This window comes from Crinia signifera, chromosome 8 (assembly GCF_055691185.1).
Source record: "Crinia signifera chromosome 8, ASM5569118v1, whole genome shotgun sequence".
In the NCBI taxonomy this organism is placed as follows: Eukaryota; Metazoa; Chordata; class Amphibia; order Anura; family Myobatrachidae; genus Crinia; species Crinia signifera.
Window position 1 is genome coordinate 165,438,680 of NC_139224.1, and position 15,669 is coordinate 165,454,348.

The following is a 15,669-nucleotide window of genomic DNA, read 5'->3' on the forward strand; positions in this document are numbered from 1 at the left end:
CCAACAGAAAGCTGAACGCTCCCCTATTATACACATGGTTTCCCTTAGCCAATCATTTCAAAATACTTCATTTTTCAGACCAGTAATAAAGGTTTTGTCAATCAAGTTACAACATATAAAACTCTCAGGCCATTGTTCTCAGCAGAAGCCCCCAGATTTTTTATGTTATCGGAATAGCATTACTATTGGTCACTTGGCACAATCTAGCAGAACAGGGCGACCTCGGGGCTTGTACCTTATCCTTCAGCTCCAGATCACAGTCCGGGTGAGATACGAGCAGCTTCACGATTTCCGGATTGCCGATTTGGCATGCGATCATCAGGGCAGATTCTCCGTCCTCGTCCGTCAGGTTCACGTCAGCTCCGCAGTCCAGCAGGACTTTCACCATGTCCGACCTGGCGTGGCTGACTCCGATCATCAGCGCCGTTTGTCCACCCTGAAACAAACGTCCGTATATCACCGACACGTCTACTGAAATTCCAAAGTTTACGCTACAGTCTAGTAAAACAGGGAATCTGTCTAACGGGAGTTAATCACATGCATTTAATCCATACGCTCAAAGTGAAATGAAAATGATTTGCAAATAGGTTTACTCATTTTATCCCGTATTGTTAACAAGATGATTTAAATCTCAGATCTTTCTTTAGCAATAATGCGGAACGGTTTTACAGGGAGCGAGAATACAGATGCGGGAATGTATAATGTAAACGTGATAAGGGCGGACTGCCAAATTCTAATATAGTGAGTAAGGAGAGGAGGGGGGAGCACAGGCTACAAGGCCACACACATCGCCAACCTGCTTCTCTGCCTGAGAATGGTCATCGTTACTGCCTCACAGCACTGAGGTCATGCGTTCAATTCCCACCACCACCCTAACTGTGTGGAGTGTGTATGTTTTCCCTGTGCTTGCGTGGGTTTCCTCTGGGTGCTCTGGTTTCCTCCCACACTCCAAACATATACTGGTAGGTGTATCTTTACAAATTGATTTGGTAAGTTAGCAGATGGAGAGGGGGTTGTTTGATGGGGGGTGACGACGCGTTTCACCCGACTGGACATGCGTGCAACAAGTGTCCCAATTTTCCCCAAAATATTTATTTACAGTCTAATATTTCTTTACAGTCTAGTATTGCTACGGTTATTTCAGTTTTGTTAGTTTTTTGTTACTTGTATGTTTACAGAGTTGTTTTGAATACAAGAAGCTTAAGAAATACTATCCATAATTACTTACCCTCATGGAATGGCCAAGAGGGTTGCAAAAATTAGGTCCCCCTCCTGACCCCCCATAAGGGTGGGCAAGCCTCCCACATTTAGCGTGGCCCCTACATCAGCCCCTGCACCCCTCCCTCTGCATTCGTGGCTCTTTGGGGGAGTGGACGGGGCTACAATTATGCAAATCGCATCATTTAGTACTAACCCTCCCTGAAGAGCCACCAATACCGGCATTTACAAGAATGAGGGTGGGGCTTAATGACTGCAAGCCACACACCCCAAAAAAGCTGCAGTCTCCTCACCGGGACAATTGAGGTTGCTAAGTATGGTACAGCCTTACATTATAATGTGCCTTAGGTGACAGATCAGCGGTATCTGTATAATATATGAGTAATGTACCTGAGTGGCAGACAGGTTGACGTTCCCAAGGCTGAGGAGGGCTCTAACTATTTCCATATCTTCCTCTGTTTCCGCTGATGCTAGAGGTGTGAGCATGACTGGGGTGTATCCGGCCTTATTCTGATGGTCCACATCGCACACTCCTAGTAAAGATTAAAAAAAGATATACAGTTAGTGTAAGGGAAATGATCAGGATCGGTCACAAACAAATGTATAAAAACAAATTATATAAATAAATACAAACTTCAGAATATACACTCAGAAAGAAATCATTCTTTTTCAATATGGATGGGAAGTTGGGGATGTATGGAGGCAGAGAACAGCAATGCGCCGTATGCTGGTGACATCACAACATGGTCTGTCACGTTCAGTCTCTGCAACAATGCTGCAGACACCGGAGCTGGGGTTTCCTATTGGAGCTGACAGATCTCGTAACGCCCCCTCTGCGATCGATACACGATAACTGGCAGTCGATTACATTCCGTGTTATTTTGCCGCCCTCATAGGTCACCAGGTGATGCCATGTACTAACAAGATTGTGATAGCGCAGGAACCAGCGAGAGAGTCCGGATAGACACCTGATCACACAACATGCTAGACAAACCACTATTATTATTACTAGTTACAAGCCCATCAAAAAGACGGCTTCTGAAATGTACTTTTACTTTGAACTGTGACAGTTTTTAGCCCACAAACTCTCCACCCCACCACCAGTCCCTATCTGCTCCTACCTCCAATCTCGGTCTTCACAGCTCCCTCTCTCCATATCCATCAAGTTTGAATCGGATCAGTGTCCCTTCAAAAATTGCTTTCACTTTCTGTTATGACATCTTTTAGCACACAAAGGAGTAATTTGGTCCGTCGAGTGTCCTCTAGTGGTCACTGGCGGTACTTCACCTCATAGAGGTGTGGAGTAATTAGCCTTTTATATATATACTAGTAAGCCTGCCTGAAGCAAATGCTGTAAACAGATGGCAGTGTAAGCCCGCTCGAAGCAAATGCTTCGAAAGCTAGTAGATGTAGTTTCACCTGCTGCCAACAGTTGGCAGTGTTTCGGAGCCTCACGGACACTAGACACACACACAATGATTTTGACACACTAAATGAAATAGAGTGTGATGTTGGTCCCCACGGTGAAGCAGCTAGCAGGAACCCTTCTGGCGCTGGTCTCTGAGCAACTTGGAGCCGCCATAAAGCGAGACGCTGCATTTACACATAACTCCGCCGGGACTAGATTGCTGTTTAGTTGACAGCTGTTCTCGGCAGGACTACTTCACGCTTTTTAAACACACTGAGGTTCACTTAATGCGCTCAGACCGCAAATTCCTGGGCAGCCCGTGGGGCACAGCGGTTATCTTGCTGCCTCTCAGCCCTGAGATCATAAGATCCATCCCACACTGCTGATGAACGTGTATAACTAACTATTAATGAATAAACCTCATGCAGTAACATTACTGTATTGGGAAGGGTGACCTTGGGCTGCACACCCTAATTACACCTATAGTAAGAGGTGACGTCATGCTGAGACTTGTGTGTAGATGTTGTGCCGATGTACAATCTACAAGGTACTTGGCATGGAAATACCAGCCCATCAGCCAACGTCTAGGTGACCTCATCTCTGGTGGGTCCCTGCTAAGGTTACGGTACAGATCAGGGGTTCCTAAAGTCATTCCTCAGGACCCCACACAGTTCACGTGTTCCACGTCACCCGGCAGGTGCACAGGTGCACTCATTAATCATGGACACATTTTAATTTCACCCGTGATTCTGTAAGGAGACCTGCAAAACATGCACTGTGCGGGGTCCTGGGGACCGAGTGTGTAGAAATATCATCTTTATAAGTGGCTTATTTACTAAGGTGGGACTTCTATAGAAGATGGCATGTTGCCGATAGCAACCAATCAGAATCCACTTCTTATTTATTTAGCACCTTCAGATGATAATAGGTCAAATCTGATTGGTTGCCCATAGCAACATTCCATCTTCAACAGAACTCACATGTTAGTAAATCTCCAACTAAATGTATAGTTGCTTCCCCTTTGCATGTTTGCATTGTATTCTATATTTGATATTTGCATTGTCCTAGTTAGCCATACTTGCCTACTTTTGACAACTAGTTTCAGGGAGATTATAGTTGGTAGCAGAATTTTGCACAGAGCCCCATTGAGGGAGCGTGTCATGCTCCACCCAAAGGGCGTGTCTAGTTCCATATATGGAGAGATTGTGAAAAGAGATTGTGAACGTGGCACCTAGAAGCGTGGCTGTGTACTGCTACATCTGAGAGGAATCTTTTATAATGACTTATATCCAAATGTAGATGATCCCCAAAGCAGTTAGTAAGAGCTACTATACTTGGTAAAGTGATGGGAAGTGGTGCTGGTGATTCAATGTAAATGTATCTGTCTCTCATTCCTTATTCCCCAAAAATGTAACCGTGTAATGTGGGCTAGGTGACATGAGGGAGATTGCTAGACTAATGAGGGAGAGAGGGAGATTGCTGCTATGTCAGGGAGTCTCCTGCAGAATGCAGGAGGGGAGGTAACTATGATGTAACAGTGTAATGTGGGCTAGGTGACATGAGGGAGATTGCTAGACTAAAGAGGGAGAGAGGGAGATTGCTGCTATGTCAGGGAGTCTACTGCAGAATGCAGGAGGGGAGGTAACTATGATGTAACAGTGTAATGTGGGCTAGGTGACATGAGGGAGATTGATAGACTAATCAGGGAGATTGCTGTTATTTCAGGGAGTCTCCTGCAGAATGTAGGAGGGGAGGTAACTATGATGTAACAGTGTAATGTGGGCTAGGTGACATGAGGGAGATTGATAGACTAATCAGGGAGAGAGGGAGATTGATGCTATGTCAGGGAGTCTCCTGCAGAATGCAGGAGGGTAGGCAGCTATGTAGTAAGCCCAAACCAGCGTACAGTAGAATAATGATATCATCATTGTTATTGTAACCTGCGGTGTATGAATGAGACATTCCTGCAGCTGCTGAACGTGATGTTCTGCTGAGCTGCCAATCACTGTCCAGCTTTCTGTCATCAGAAGAATGTGGAATTATGGGATAAAGCAGCCGCCAGTGGAACAGCGGATGACAGATCTGTTCCCATAGAGGCCCCTCCAGTTCAGGACTTCTCCCGTGTTAGCAGATTAATGGGTTTTCCTGCCCTCTCTGTACATATAGCGGATGTGTCGGGGCTCCTAATGGCGTGATTTAGGGATAGTAAGAAAATCATTATCTCTTAGCCAAAAAGTCTCTGTCAAGAGCCGGCTTGATCCCTGGAGTATTGTGACAGCAAGCACTAGATTTCCGAATTTACTTAGTAAATTGAATTTTCAGTGCTCAGTAGGAAGGAGAGAATGCGTTGGATGCTACGGGATCAGGCGTCTTTTTCTTTTCTAACAAATCCATTTTTGCTGAAAATGCCTCTTATTCGCAGCGCAATGTGACTAGGACGTACACGGTGACTGCCCTATCAACATCGGGCAGCCCAGCTTCGCATCCCTGGGCTATCGCCATTCTCGGATGGCGAAAGCCCATTGCAGCCGATGGCTAGGGGAACGCACTGTCGGCTGGGCAGGGCGGTCAGAGGGGTCGGCGGGGGTCAGTGCATAACCGCAGACCCCCGGCTTCCGGGTCAGCATTTCGGAGCCCTGTCTCTGCGCCCTCAAGTTTGATAAATCCCTGCGATGTGATCGCATTTTACAATGCGACCCTGGGCGTTAATATTCCGCCCAGATCGCACTGTAAATGCGATCATGACAAATGTGCCCCTAGGTCCCCTATACGCTTAGTACCCCTTAGAATTTTGTATGTACAGTGCGGTAATCAGCTTAGTACCACCCAGGTTTTTATATACGTCAAATACGATCTGATCTCCTCTTTGCACACAACCAGTGTATTATCCTGGACAAGTCAATGCCGCTTCTCCTGTACATGCGCGACACATTGCAGCGGGAGGCGGCAGGGCATGCGGAGGTGTACACATAAAGAACAGCTGCGGAGCGTCAAGTCGCCAAATGTAAACAATTCATTTTACAGTGCAGCAGAATTTATTGCTCCTCACCTGTATCCAGTAAGAGTTTTACGATCCCAAAGTTGGAATGTGACACGCTGTAATGCAGAGCCGTATTCCCATTCTCATCTGAGATATTGACGACCATCTGCAGCAGCGAGGGGCTGATCGATCGGAACTCCTCCAGATAAACGGAAACCAGATCCGTAGACGAGGTCTTCTGGCTGGAGACTCGGAACCACTCTTGGCAGACGGTGTACAACGTTTGTCTCTACAACAGTACAGCAGTTATTAGTTACCAGTTCTGGCCAAGCCACGATGTCTATCTCCAAACAATCCTGAGATAACCACAAATGAGGAACCGCAGCACAATGTTCTCTGAGATTCCCTATAAATCAGACGTTTATTGCAAATGTGGATTCTCTCTCTCTCAGGGGCTCATTCAGATGTTTACGCTGCGATTCCCCGGAGGCCTACATCAGAAGAGCAGTCTGATGAGGTCACTTGGAGCGGAGTCCAAAGGAGGACAAGGGAGCTAATCTCTTAATACATCACAGGCTGAATGTTAAAGTACCATATAAATAAAGGGCTCTGAGAACGCTACTTACTGTAATTGAGTGAAGACCCCTCATTTGTTCTCCCACTATCATTGCATTCAAATAAAACCTCGGTAAAAGATGTGGGTGAATCAAACTGCCGGGCGAGGTTTTACCTGTGAATTAGCGCGGTAGGAGCCGCACCTTATGGCCCTTTGGACTAACAATTGTGTGAATTCAGGGTGAGAGTGGGCAGTGCCAATGCCGCTGTTTCAGTGTCACTGAAATGGCAACTCGCACCCTTTGCTCACAACAGAATCACCCCCAAGGCTTTGCAGTTACACATTGTTGGATTTTTGATGCCCAAATCAATACCCGGTGTTCACAATGTGGTTAAACTAGAAACGTTTACCCCTTTTCCACCGGCCTAAAAACCCAGGTTTATGCCCAGTCAACCCGGGACTCGGTTGGTGGAAACGGTTACCAAAAAAAAAAAAAACTGGCCTAGTGACCTGTGCGGTTCTCCTGGGGCAGGAGCCGGGTAACGAGCAGTAACACAGACAGAGATTTCCTTACATTGGGCCTAATTCGGGATGTGCGCAAACCCGATGACTTGCGTACATCTCCAGTGTCTATTTATCTGCGCATGCGAAGTGCAGTGTTGGCTACTACACGGGATGCCCATTATTGTCTTTGCCATCGATGGCAAAAGTGCAACTGGCCATCAATAGTGTAAGACTCTTCAATGGATGACCATCGATGTTTTTACATATCGATGGTCATCCATTTTCTTTGATTGATTGGCCTGTGGGCCAATCAAAATATGGGTTGGGGCTTCGCAGGTGTCAGAGGCGGAGCTGAGCTTCGTGTCCCAGCCCCTTGGTGAAAAACTAAACTATTCGTTTAAGCTTGACATCGATGGTGGGAAAACCATCTGTGAATTCTAATCATCGATGGTCGATGGCCACCCCTAGCTGCTACGGTCTGAGAGCGCTCTTAGCCACAGGCAGGCAGGCAGCAGGACTGACACAAGACGCCTACTGCGGTGTCACCATATCCCCGTACAGCAGCTGCTGGGTGAATAGCGCCCATCTATGAATCCGGCTCTGTGTCCTGAAATGAAACTGTGATCATATCAGTGCACATCAACTGTCTGTAAAGCTGCCAGGAACATAAGAACAGCAAGCTGTCGCTGTCGGAAGGCGTAGGCTCGCTTAGAAGCCGGGCATGACGGAGAAATCCAGTTCGGGTTAGGCGATGTATCTCATGTATCTCGCGATGTAAATCCCTGCAGAGAGATCCCAGGAGGAACGCTGGTGACCGTTTGTGTAAAATCTGCCTAAAAGAGACTCTCCCGACTCCCATGATTGGTTCATACAGCTAAGCACGTAGTCCACGGATTGTCTGTTTAATCTGGTGTCTTGGGAGTGCTAGGAAAACATGCAAATACCCAGAAGGTTCTGTAGCAGAGTAATCTCTAGCAGCCTGCACCTCTCACATAACCCGTCCAAGTTCCTCTTTCCTGCCTGGGGTATCCCTCTCTGATTTGGTGCTTTTAGCACAATCTGATCTGTATCTCAATGCTGAAATACAGATCAGATTGTGCTAGAAGCACCAGATTAGAGAAAGAGGCACCACAGGCAGGGAAGAGGAACTGCGCCGATTTTTGAAAGCTGCAGGGCGCTACAATAATGGCCAGATGTATCAAGCTTCAAAAAGTGATAATGCAGAGAGAGATAAACAACCAGCCAATCAGCTCCTACCTGCCATGTTACAGGCTGGGTTTGAAAATCAACCGTTAGGAGCTGATTGGCTGGCTGTTTATCACTCTCTGCATTATCACGTTCTGAAGCTTGATACATCCGGCCCTAAGGGTGAGATGTATCAAATGGAAAATGCGGTAAAACCCCGGTTTTACCGCATTTTCCAATGTATCAAAAATGATACCGCAGGGCAGGGTATGGCCACCTTTGGGTGGCAATACCCTATAGAAATCTATGGGCTTCTTTTAGCCGCCCGCCGCCGCCGACGCAAACCCGCCGCCTCGCCGACCCCCCCCCCCCTCTGGCTTACCTTCCTGAAGGGTCCTCCTGGACCCTGGAAGGTAAACCCCTCCTCCCCCTAGTGAAGCAGCCGGACATCCTTACGGCTGCAGGGGGGAGGAGGAGGCGCCGGGGACAGCATGCATAGCTGTCCCCGGCGTGAGGGGAGAGCGTGGTGGCAGGGAGATGACGGAGACCCCCCGCACACCAGAGTACAGGTATCGCGGGGGGCCTCCGTCACCGCACCGCGATGCCAGCCGCATATGTTAGTACATATTTTTAATACATCCCGCCCTAAATCTCTGCCTGCATATTTTGCCAACATTTGGAGACACAAAATACCTGTATCAGTAACATTCGTCGTGCTATAGACTCCTGTGTTTCCTGAGTGATCAGTGTCTGTGGTGGGGCTAATCCCCTGGGAAGGAGCCATCGCTAGGAGCGCAGTAATATACTGCAGACGCTGCAGGTGTTATCGGATCAGCGATGTGATCACATGTGTGGAAATAACAGGAGCTAAGGGGATCTCTTCTTATCCTGGCTCCTGCTGTTATACTGAAGCGTCGGAAACATATTATAACCGTAATTACCAAATTGTTGCTATTGTGTCCTGAATAGGAAGCAGCTTCGTAGGTGCATTTCCCTGAGAGAGAACGACGCCGCTGCTCCACAGAAGGCTGCGCATCGATCTCCATTATATATATACATATATATATAAAATGAGGATACTCTATTTATAGAAACATTCTCCACAAATTGCGAAACAGCAATGCACAATCTCCTATAGAAACAAATGGGATAATAATAAACAGGAGAGGGGTATTTCATTGTAAAACCCTGGGACGGTGCATACTGCTCCTATAGACTGTAAGCTGGCAGCAGCAGGGCCCTCCTACCTTCATGTCTGTCTACTGTTACCCAGTTTGTTCTATATCTGTCTACAGTTGTAAAGCGCAACGGAATCTGCTGCTATATAAGACACTGTAACGGAATCTGCTGCGCTATATAAGACACTGTAACGGAATCGGCTGCGCTATATAAGACACTGTAACGGAATATGCTGCGCTATATAAGACACTGTAACGGAATCTGCTGCGCTATATAAGAAACTGTAACGGAATCTGCTGCGCTATATAAGACACTGTAACGGAATCTGCTGCGCTATATAAGACGCTGTAACGGAATCTGCTGCGCTATATAAGACGCTGTAACGGAATCTGCTGCGCTATATAAGACGCTGTAACGGAATCTGCTGCGCTATATAAGACACTGTAACGGAATCTGCTGCGCTATATAAGACGCTGTAACGGAACCTGCTGCGCTATATAAGACGCTGTAACGGAACCTGCTGCGCTATATAAGACGCTGTAACGGAATCTGCTGCGCTATATAAGACGCTGTAACGGAATCTGCTGCGCTATATAAGACGCTGTAACGGAATCTGCTGCGCTATATAAGAAACTAACGGAATCTGCTGCACTATATAAGACACTGTAACGGAATCTGCTGCGCTATATAAGACACTGTAACGGAATATGCTGCGCTATATAAGACACTGTAACGGAATCTGCTGCGCTATATAAGAAACTGTAACGGAATCTGCTGCGCTATATAAGACACTGTAACGGAATCTGCTGCGCTATATAAGACGCTGTAACGGAATCTGCTGCGCTATAAAAGACGCTGTAACGGAATCTGCTGCGCTATATAAGACACTGTAACGGAATCTGCTGCGCTATATAAGACACTGTAACGGAACCTGCTGCGCTATATAAGACGCTGTAACGGAACCTGCTGCGCTATATAAGACGCTGTAACGGAATCTGCTGCGCTATATAAGACGCTGTAACGGAATCTGCTGCGCTATATAAGACGCTGTAACGGAATCTGCTGCGCTATATAAGAAACTAACGGAATCTGCTGCGCTATATAAGACACTGTAACGGAATCTGCTGCGCTATATAAGACACTGTAACGGAATCTACTGCGCTATATAAGACACTGTAAAGGAATCTGCTGCACTATATAAGACACTGTAACGGAATATGCTGCGCTATATAAGACACTGTAACGGAATATGCTGCGCTATATAAGACACTGTAACGGAATCTGCTGCGCTATATAAGAAACTGTAACGGAATCTGCTGCGCTATATAAGACACTGTAACGGAATCTGCTGTGCTATATAAGACGCTGTAACGGAATCTGCTGCGCTATATAAGAAGCTGTAACGGAATCTGCTGCGCTATATAAGACACTGTAACGGAATCTGCTGCGCTATATAAGACACTGTAACGGAACCTGCTGCGCTATATAAGACGCTGTAACGGAACCTGCTGCGCTATATAAGACGCTGTAACGGAATCTGCTGCGCTATATAAGACGCTGTAACGGAATCTGCTGCGCTATATAAGACGCTGTAACGGAATCTGCTGCGCTATATAAGAAACTAACGGAATCTGCTGCGCTATATAAGACACTAACGGAATCTGCTGCGCTATATAAGACACTGTAACGGAATCTGCTGCGCTATATAAGACACTGTAACGGAATCTGCTGCGCTATATAAGACGCTGTAACAGAATCTGCTGCGCTATATAAGACACTGTAACGGAATCTGCTGCACTATATAAGACACTGTAACGGAATCTGCTGCGCTATATAAGACGCTGTAATGGAATCTGCTGCGCTATATAAGACGCTGTAACGGAATCTGCTGCGCTATATAAGACGCTGTAACGGAATCTGCTGCGCTATATAAAACACTGTAACGGAATCTGCTGCACTATATAAGACACTAACGGCATCTGCTGCGCTATATAAGACACTGTAACGGAATCTGCTGCGCTATATAAGACGCTGTAACGGAATCTGCTGCGCTATATAAGACGCTGTAACGGAATCTGCTGCGCTATATAACACGCTGTAACGGAATGTGCTGCGCTATATAAGACGCTGTACCGGAATCTGCTGCGCTATATAAGATGCTGTAACGGAATCTGCGGCGCTATATAAGACGCTGTAACGGAATCTGCGGCGCTATATAAGACGCTGTAACGGAATCTGCTGCTCTATATAAGACGCTGTAACGGAATCTGCTGCGCTATATAACACGCTGTAACGGAATCTGCTGCGCTATATAACACGCTGTAACGGAATCTGCTGCGCTATATAAGACGCTGTACCGGAATCTGCTGCGCTATATAAGATGCTGTAACGGAATCTGCGGCGCTATATAAGACGCTGTAACGGAATCTGCGGCGCTATATAAGACGCTGTAACGGAATCTGCTGCGCTATATAAGACGCTGTAACGGAATCTGCTGCGCTATATAAGACACTGTAACGGAATCTGCTGCACTATATAAGACGCTGTAACGGAATCTGCTGCGCTATATAAGACACTGTAACGGAATCCGCTGCGATATATAAGACACTAACGGAATCTGCTGCGCTATATAAGACGCTGTAACGGAATCCGCTGCGATATATAAGACGCTGTAACGGAATCCGCTGCGCTATATAAGACACTATAACGGAACCTGCTGCGCTATATAAGACACTGTAACGGAACCTGCTGCGCTATATAAGAGGCTGTAACGGAACCTGCTGCGCTATATAAGACGCTGTAACGGAATCTGCTGCGCTATATAAGACGCTGTAACGGAATCTGCTGCGCTATATAAGACACTAACGGAATCTGCTGCGCTATATAAGACGCTGTAACGGAATCTGCTGCGCTATATAAGACGCTGTAACGGAATCCGCTGCGATATATAAGACGCTGTAACGGAATCTGCTGCGCTATATAAGACACTATAACGGAACCTGCTGCGCTATATAAGACACTGCAACGGAACCTAATGCGCTATATAAGAAACTGTAAATAAATAAATATATACTATCTAATCCGAGGGCAGAAACAGGGATCAGTAATTCCGGAGAGACCAAAAAAAAGGTGTCTCAGCATTGAGAACTCAGACTTCTCGTGTTCCCAGGATAGTCCTGATTTTGCCAACTGGAAATATTTACCTGCAGACATTTTCTTTAATTGAACTCATGAGAATACAAATGATCCATCCATACGAAGTAGCAACATGGATAGAATACATCATCTATGCTGTCACTGGTAACTGCAGCCAGTGATGTCACCAGCCCCTAGTGAATGGATAGGCTACATTCCCAGTGATTTCACCAGCCCCTAGTGAATGGATAGGCTACATTCCCAGTGATGTCACCAGCCCCTAGTGAATGGATAGGCTACATTCCCAGTGATGTCACCAGCCCCTAGTGAATGGATAGGCTACATTCCCAGTGATGTCACTGCTTCTTAGTGAATACTGTACATAGGATCCAGCATCAGTCAGTGATAGACTTTGCATTTTCATGTATATTGGTTTATGCTGTATCGCTGATCCAGGTTCCTTGAATGCTCAATTAAAGCAATGTACATTATTCAGAGAATTCGCCACACACAAAGTTTCACATGAAAAAAATAGTGATGTCACTGATTCCTGCGCCTATAGCACAGTATAGGATGGAATAATAATGGGGCTCAGTATCACTGATCCTAGGGTAGGTCCTACGTATGTTTTAGAACAGTTTGCTCACATGGATTCCGTTCTGAATTATGACCATTAACACTTCCTCAGGGGCTACATGAACACTTACTGCTACTGACCTCTCTCCAGTCCCTTTTAGTGAGACAGGACTGTGCCACCCTATGAGTTCAATTATACTGTATATTCCATTACCAAGCTTTTGTCTAAACCGCAACATGTGCAGAAAACCCATTGCTTCTAATTAAGTGTCCAATCAATCATTCCACACTGCAGTGCTCTGTAGCCGAGAGCAATAAGACGAATGACAGAATGTAATCTGTACCAGTTTGTTATCTGTGGTGGTCCTCAGTTCTGCAAGATGATGGCTCAGGGTTTGACACTCGCTGCGAATTGCTTCCCCCATTGAACACCTGCATGGACACAAGAAACACAATCTTTAATATTTGGCTTCTTATCATACATTGCAGTGCTGGGAAGGCCGACATGTGTACCAGAGACAACATCAATAGATCAGATCTCATTACAGCAGCAGATAATCATTAAAGGCAAATCCGGATTCCCGATCATATTTTATTTTATAACTCGTGGGCCCCACTGAATTTCTGCAACATTTCTACAGCAATGAGATATACAGTGCATCCGGAAAGTATTCACAGCGCTTCACTTTTCCCACATTTTGTTATATAACAGCCTTATTCCAAAATGGAATTAATTCACACACACACACACACACACACCACCCCCCCCCAGTTTTGGGGAGATTCTTGTAACTACTGTATGTATGAATGTATGCTGTGTGTGTTCTGTATGTATCTATGCAGTGTGTCGTGTGTGTATTATGTATGCTGTGTATGTATGCATGTATACTGTATGTATGAATGTATGCTGTGTGTGTTCTTTGTATATCTATGCAGTGTGTCGTGTGTGTGTGTTATGTATGCTGTGTATGTATGTATAAATGTATGCTGTGTGTGTTCTGTATGTATCTATGCAGTGTGTCGTGTGTGTTATGTATGCTGTGTATGTATGTATGTATGTATAAATGTATGCTGTGTGTGTTCTGTATGTATCTATGCAGTGTGTCGTGTGTGTTATGTATGCTGTGTATGTATGTATGTATGTATAAATGTATGCTGTGTGAGTTCTGTATGTATCTATGCAGTGTGTCTTGTGTGTGTGTTATGTATGCTGTGTATGTATGTAAGTATACTGTATGTATGAATGTATGCTATGGGGGAATGTATGAAGGTGGGGGGTCCCGGCCTAGAAATCAATACATTGTATGCAAAAGGACAGCATACGATACATCCTGCCGCCCGGGAAGCTGCCAGGCGGTTCACTGGGCATCGGATGTGACTTCTCCCCTCTGAGTGTATGGGGGCCTTATCTATAGAGATACTATTCCCCTCCTCCTCCTCTCCCTCAACTCTGCACCCCAACCACCTGTTGGGAATGGGGAGGGTATTTAGGATACATAAAACCAGGGTAAAAGCGTCTGACTTGGCACCAATCACACAATGACGCTGGAAGTACAGAGCACCACGCGGCTTTTTCCATCACAGCGTGATCTTTTCATCAGCCAACGCACATTTTCTCTCTAATCAGTTCTGCGCATATTTCGGCTGATTTATTTGAGAACAACAAATGCAGCGATGTGAATAAGCCTCAGCGCAGACTAATTACTGGCAGAGACGAAGGTATGTCGGCAGCAATGAGAGGAATGTCGATTCATCGGAGGCAGATGCTTTATGTTGGCTTAACCACTCTAATTGCTCGTGTCCTTATAATTAGCAGCCTGTATTTATAAAGCATCAACAGTTTACCTAGCGCTGTACAAATTGTAAGAGGTACAAAGGCTCCACATACTAAAGGCCTAGAGGAACAAGTGAGACAAAAGGTGGTGAAGAAAGGAGAAACATAAAGGGGTGGTGGCTCAGAGGAATCAGGGGAAGCTTCTCACAGTAGTTTTCAGCAAAAGGTTGAGACGCTGAACAGTGTAATGGAGGGATGGAGAGCAGGAGTCCTGTACACATAGAAGAAGTAACGGGAGAGGTCATAAGCTGATCACCAGATCACTATGCAAATAATCCATACAGCCACGCGGGGGGCCGTGCAAGGGGGGGGGGGGGGGGCGGACAGCACTGTGTGCAGCGTCTGATCGACTCGCAAAGCTGGGAAATTTGCCTCTTTGCGAGTCAATCAGAACAAGGTCCAAATATTCACACTGCACCAAGTATTCAGCCCAGTATTGCAAAAACCATGTAACCAATCGGAGCATTACAACTTTCCTAAAGTTCTAAACAACCTGTAGAATGTAAGAACCGTTAGAATGACGAAAGAATTGGGCCAATCAGAGAACTCGAACAGTCACAGGACTGGACCAACCCGTAGCCAATCACAACATAAAGCATTTTTGAGACTAGACTACATTGCAGCCAATTAAAACAAGAACTGGGTTAGGCCAATCATTTAACTGGTCTTATTTTACCAGTGCATATTGTCTTCTGTATACTTGCAGGGTACCTGCTTCACATTGAAGACTTTCCTTTGCTACAGTGAATAAGGCTTTTGGAATTTGAATTCTATAACTGACAGGTTCCAAAACACAATCCACTGACCCATAGCCGGCAGCTTCCTGACTCTGTACAAACATAACGTCAGATCCTGCGTTAACATGTGTTTGATACAATATTACATCAGCTCAGGTATTATTGTAGTGATGTATTATGTGCAAGATTATATGTACAAAGCCTCCACTGTCCCGCACAATGAGGTCATTCACAGGCCGCATTCCCTGACAGACAGTAGCTCTTATTAAATCCTTAAATCAGTGTATTTTCCACACTCGTATAATAGATCATTTAACATGAAGACATTTAGGTTCATTCCTTCTGTAATATCAATGG

The 15,669-nt window shown here is 45.7% G+C and overlaps 1 protein-coding gene across 6 annotated transcripts in view; it reads right to left on the reverse strand.

Annotated features, from left to right (window-relative positions):
- Positions 1-15,669, reverse strand: part of KANK4 (KN motif and ankyrin repeat domains 4) — a 152,078-nt gene that overhangs the window by 16,403 nt on the left and 120,006 nt on the right. For all 6 annotated transcript variants that reach the window (XM_083157656.1, XM_083157655.1, XM_083157654.1 and 3 more), the window contains 4 exons: positions 13,086-13,173; positions 5,676-5,895; positions 1,609-1,751; positions 236-436 (listed from right to left, as the gene is read on the reverse strand). In XM_083157656.1, coding sequence (XP_083013782.1) covers positions 236-436; positions 1,609-1,751; positions 5,676-5,895; positions 13,086-13,173 — 652 coding nt within the window. The remainder of the gene's footprint in view (positions 1-235; positions 437-1,608; positions 1,752-5,675; positions 5,896-13,085; positions 13,174-15,669) is intronic.